Genomic DNA, 6,019 nt, shown 5'->3' with positions numbered 1-6,019 from the left:
TTTTGGTCATTCGGGTGACTGTCAAGCGGTACTCTGACATTCGTAAAAATAATAATTTTAGTGGTGGAAATTTTGATAAACTTTATTTTTTTATAATTATATAACGTTTCTGCTGAAAGTTTTGGTAATCAAAACTTTCTACATATGAATATGAACCATTCATGTAATAAAACGATATTTGCATCAATGTTATCAAGGATCGGGGTGTGACTTGTTATCTGAATAAAAGAGAAAACATCAAATCATTAAACATGAATTTTCGTCATAATACTAATGCATAAAGGCTTATAGCTTGGTTTAACATGTGTATATATGTGTGCCCAGTTTTCCCCAAAACCGGGACTGGTGTTACAGAACAACACAAGACACAACCATAAAAAATCAGTTGAATTGTCAGGTCACCTTTTCAATATTATCATGAACGATATCAAACTACACAGATACTATAGTACAAGTAATTTTGATGTACAGTTTTAAAGCTGTATATATATAAACTGTATATGAACATGTTTATACAGCTGTAAAGCTGTTATATAAACACTATTTTTAAAGCTGTATATAAACTGTACATCTGTTAAGCTGTATATAAACCGTACATCTGTAAAACTGTATATACATTCTAAATTATATCAATTACCAAATAGTAACAAGAATGTGTCCCTAGTCACGGTACAGGGATGCTCCATCCGCATTATCATTTTCCATGTTCAGTGGACACTGAAAAATGGGGTAAAAACGCTAAATGGCATTAAAATTAGAACTATTATATCATAAGGAACAGGTATACTAAGTTTCAAGTTGATTAGACTTCAACTTCATCAAAAATTACCTCGACGAAAAACTTTAACCTGAAGCGAGACAGACGAACGAACAAACGAACGGACGTACGGACGGTACGACGAACAGACAAACGGACGCACAGACCAGAAAACATAATGCCCATAAATGGCATAAAAGTTAAATTATTCAATGCCCAGTTTATATAGTTTTGCAGATGTACAGCAGTCTTGCATGTAGATTACAAAACCACTTTGCTTGTTGATAAGAACTGTTATAACAGGGCTGTTATTGCTTCCACTCGTGAAAAGATCGCAATGAACGGTGTGTTATATAAATAACTGGTTCGAATCATGCGTTAATCTGGTTGGCCTTTGCTTATATGTGCCACGAAACGACGACCTTTCCTTTAATTTTGCGCACAGCCACTTGTTTCAGTTCTCCCTAAATAATATACCTTAATGTTATATTAAGGTATACCCTTAATGTTATATTAAGGTATACAGGGGGAAACTCTGAGACAAGTAACTGTGGTTGTGCGTTATATTTAGGTCAATGTGGATGAAATAAATGAAAGTGAATATTAAAAAAAAATTAACAATTATTTGAATAAAAAATAAAAGAATGTTTTTATTAAAGATCCAAGTTACCATAACCAGTTAAAACTCTTTGAATGTGCAGATAAATGTATTGTACATATTAATATCATTGTTTGCTATTTAAAGAAGAAGACCATGTTATAAACAAACTTTGAAATGACTCCACGTAGATAACGTTTATTTATCTTGGTAACGGTGTATCCAGCGTGGAGTCCTCATAATCTTCATAGTTTTCTGCCTGACATAGAGACTGACAGAAACTCTTAAACGACCATGGTTCTTTTGGTGGTTCATATACTTTGTATAACATATCGAGTACTTCATAAGATGTGGGTCTTTTCTTCGGATTAGCGTGAGTACATCTACTGGCAACTTCCTTCAGCTGCAAAATTTAAATTTACAAATAAAAAAATACCACGTTATACTGTAAGTTAAAATAAGCAAATATACGTTGTAAAGTATATTTATGTTAATATACTAAACAAATTTCTGTACATTTTTATAAGTATAACATAAGAACATGTAGATGTGTAATGATTGAACTAGGGCCAACTATCAATCAGAGACCAAATAACGTATAGATATATATTAAGTAATTGTATGTCACCGTAAGGCCTTCAACAATCGGCTAAACCAACAAACTCAGCTAAAAATATCATCACATGACACAATGTGAAACAATCGAATAGAAAAATAAACAATGATGCTTTGTTCTATAACAAAAACGCAAAACAAATATACCAGTAAACAACCAACGACAACCAGTAATAATGGTCACCAACAAAACAGACATACTAGTATTATAGATTGAATTCTAATAAAGTATGCACTAACATGCATGGCGTCTGTAGTATTTACACGAGGAGTAAACAAAGTGAATGAAGTTGGGAGATCTTTGATAATATAACTAGATAACTTAGTCCAGCCAAGACACCCATTATAACTATTATGATAGATCAAATGATGTATGGCCAACTTTTTTTGCCATGAATAGTACAGATCTGAAACTATGATAAAACTATTTTAGTCTGTGCGTCCACATACTAGTTCATGTATGTTTCTGTGTTATTATGAAGATCGATGTTTTATCATAATTGGTCACATGATCAAGAAGCACATGTAAGAACCGAATGAAATTTTGACTTAACTTTAAAACGTATAAAAGTCTTACACATTGTATTATTTTTCTCTCTTCCTCTTCTTTCGTCATCCAGTCACAATCATTCTCCTCATCTTCGTCATCTTCATTCTTCTCATCTTCATCATACCTATTCTTTTCTTCTTTGTCACAATCCTTGTTTTTTTCCGGGTGACCATCCTTGGTCTCTAATTCATCTTCAGAAATTTAATTCATCACGTTAATTAACTCAAGTATTCTATGTTGTGTTTTTTTCCTTTTGTTTACTTTTTTGTCGTTTTTCGTTTGTAACAATTTTATCATTAGTTCGTTTTCAACTTTTGAATTTGAATATCCTTTTATAGTATATCACGCCTCTCTTTAAAAAAAAACGAATTGTAGAATTGGGTGAGGTTTTGGTGCCTACTAACATGTTTAATCCCGCCCTATTCTGTATTTGCCTGGCATAAGTCAGGAGCCTGTGTTGTGTGACATATTTGTTTTCAGTTCATAATATTGTACTCAAATTTGTGTTTGAATTTTTTACAATTGTCATTTTGATGCCTTTTATAGCTGGCTATATATGCAGTATGGGCTTTGCTCGTTGTTGAAGGCCGTATAGTGACCTCTAGTTGTTGATTACTGTGTCATTTGATTTCTTGTGAAGAATTGGTCGCATTGGCAATCCTACCACATCTTCTATTTTATGTTTAAAAAGAACAATGCAAATTGCATAAGCGCACAGCCAATACACAATACACATAGTCTAGCTAATATAAACTCAAATACATGTACAGTTCGGCAATAAACAAAATCAATTTTCATCTAGGGTTCAATAACATAAAAGTGTCTGCTAAGAGTCTTTCTCTTAGTCTGTGGGCAGTATCTGCTTACCCTTGTGGAACACCAAAGATCGCCCTCCATTTAATTTGATTAGTGTTGCTCAGTCTTTAGTTTTCTATGATGAGCTTTGTAAACTGTTGTTTGCCTTTGATTGCATTTCGGTTTTTTTATATAGCATTGACAGTTTGTTTTCGACTTATGAGTTTGAAAACAGTTTGGTATCTTCTGTCTCTCTGTAAACGTTAAACAGTATAATTTGTAACCCGATAATTTGTATTGTTAGTTTTCGGTTAAGTGTGTCCTATACAAAGCAGTGTACATGTGAGGTACCCTATTTTTTTTAGGGCATTGTTAGTGAAGACATATGAAACTTTTGAGTTTACAGCCAACCGACAAATCACATTTGAAAATTTAAAAACAAGCAAATGTATTCATTATGTTCCTTTCACATCAAGGACATTATCTTTAGAATTTTTTACTACAGGGTACTCGTATATATGTAAATTATCGCAACTCCTTTTTCAATTTGACATCAAGCAACATTTAACAAGTAATCAGAAACACGAAAGTAACTAAGGAGTAAAACCAACTTCCTACTATGGATCTCCTACTGAGAGCATATTCCGTTTTTATGATGGGATATACGTTACTCAGTCATTTTGATTTTAGTTTGCTTTTGTGGTACTGCCACTACTGACAGTATACTTCCGCTTATGATTTCTATTGCCACTTGGTATCTCTCTTTTTAATGGCTGCTCTTTTTATCATGCAGAAAGTAATATATAATACCACTTTTAAAATTGATATTTTCATAAACATTTATATCAAATCCTCGTTATTACTACCACATTATTATCCCGGTATTTTTATTGTCGGGTTGATTTGTTTTTTGTTTTGTCATTTTAAAACTTACAATGTTCTGCGTTTTCTGTTTCCTGGCGTTTGCATGATTGTGTCTCTTCCTCTATAAATGTTCTGCAAAGTTTCAAGTATTTCCAAATTCAGTGAACAACAATTTAGATCATTTAGATCTAACTACTAAGTTGTCTAAAGGTATTGTTTAGTTCCCATTTAAAAAAAATTTAAACCCATACACCAATTAAGTGCCATTAACTTAGCAAGAACCAAAATCCTTCAATTTATAGAATGTAAAAATTGGTAGTCTGTATCCCTTGAAGTATTGATAGAAGGGCGTTGGATCAATAATTTAAAAAAAACAAGCAGTTGCACATAACACAGCACACAACATAGAAAACAAATTACTGATCAATATGAACCCCACCAAAAACTGGAAGTGATCTCAAGTGCTATGGGAGTATGAAAATCCTGCTCCACATGTGGCATCTATCGTGTTGTTCATGGAAGTACACACACGTTGATAAGTATAATTCGGTAGGTCACAATCGGGGAATGGGACGGGACTGTAGTTACGACAATTGGAACGTATTCTTCGTCATCTGTGCAACAGATATTTTCCTTTCATTGAGGCTGACCGTTTGGTTCAATTTTCGGATGTGTGGAGGGATGTCTCAGATCTGAATGTGCAATACAGTCTTTGATTTAGCACAAAGAGACACCTTAGAATGCATTTATATATATAACTGAACGAAGCCCGTTCGACATGTGCTTTCAAAAGAAATTGAAAGATAAACATGGTGTATGTCATTATGATATTGATAACGTAACAATGTAAATGGTACCTTTTTAGAATTTTTACCAGGAAAATGACAAAATTACAAAATTACAAAATTAGATATGAACCATAAAACAAACAATACTTACTTATTTTCTGCCATTTTATTGATATCGGAAACTTTGCTGATACTAAATGGAATGTCAAATGCTCATAGCTATTGAACACGTGTATCAATCAGTTTCATTTCCCAGGACGGACTTTATAAATAAATATTTCTATGGTAACATAAATTTGTGTATTTAAATTGTAGATTACCACAAGAAATGTCGGTTGAATTTAATTTAATTTAATGTAAATGCAACATTTTAATCTCTCTCTCTCTCTCATTTATAGTATTTATTCGAAATACTTGTAAAATGACATATAATTTGATCTTTCTATGATATTAATTGTTCTAGAGGAGAAGATTCGCTGGATAACTGGTCATAAATTTATGTTTACCTGTTAGGGCATTCAATGCCTGGATTCAATGTAGTATCGGTGGATCGAACTAAAGATATTCAGTTTTCCAATAATCATGACTTAGAGCAAAACAGAATAGACTGCCTTAGTCAATAATGACAATAATTGAGGCAGATAGTATCATATTGTTAATATATATAAACTCAGTAATAATGAATAAAGTAATTCCTCATAAAAGCTATAGATTATTAAAATTTAATGAATTGTTGGTAAAACATACATTGCATTTCACAAATTTTGATCTGCACTAAAATCAAGGTTTCGAATTAAATTGTATTGATAAGTAGTCAAACTAAACTAATTGCAACAGAAAATGTTTTAGTTCTAATCTATAGCATTATGCCCTTAATATACACAGAAAAAAGTCCCATAAAATCTAACTTGAGGAAAACTCAAAATCATGCAGCATTTTTAATTTTCTATGGAAATTAACATTGGAAGGGGAGATAACTCCGTGAAAATGTCTTTTTTTGGTCAGTGTTTGGTTGATTTTCTTGAAATTTATGTAAAGTATAATACTTTGAT

The 6,019-nt window shown here is 32.2% G+C and overlaps 2 protein-coding genes across 3 annotated transcripts in view; one reads left to right on the top strand and one right to left on the bottom strand.

Moving 5' to 3' along the window:
• The window catches only part of LOC139501986 (tyrosine-protein phosphatase non-receptor type 11-like), a 462,346-nt gene that overhangs the window by 412,324 nt on the left and 44,003 nt on the right, over positions 1-6,019 (top strand). The gene's annotated exons all lie outside the window — the stretch shown is intronic.
• LOC139501486 (capping protein inhibiting regulator of actin dynamics-like) lies at positions 1,444-5,221 on the bottom strand. Its single transcript, XM_071290575.1, has 4 exons — positions 5,119-5,221; positions 4,250-4,311; positions 2,548-2,711; positions 1,444-1,758 (listed from the first exon to the last, which is right to left on the bottom strand). Exons 1-4 carry the CDS (start codon positions 5,130-5,132, stop codon positions 1,558-1,560), a joined length of 441 nt encoding a protein of 146 aa, XP_071146676.1. The 5' UTR covers positions 5,133-5,221; the 3' UTR covers positions 1,444-1,557.

Source organism: Mytilus edulis, chromosome 13 (genome assembly GCF_963676685.1).
Source record: "Mytilus edulis chromosome 13, xbMytEdul2.2, whole genome shotgun sequence".
Lineage (NCBI taxonomy): Eukaryota > Metazoa > Mollusca > Bivalvia > Mytilida > Mytilidae > Mytilus > Mytilus edulis.
Note: the sequence above shows the minus strand (reverse complement) of the source record. Positions and strands in the feature narration are given on the sequence as shown.

Coding starts and splice junctions, on each gene's coding strand:
- LOC139501486 (XM_071290575.1), bottom strand. Junction 2,712..4,249: donor AACAGAAAACGCAGAACATT/GTAAGTTTTAAA, acceptor AAATTTCTGAAG/ATGAATTAGAGACCAAGGAT. Junction 1,759..2,547: donor AGAGAAAAATAATACAATGT/GTAAGACTTTTA, acceptor TAAATTTTGCAG/CTGAAGGAAGTTGCCAGTAG.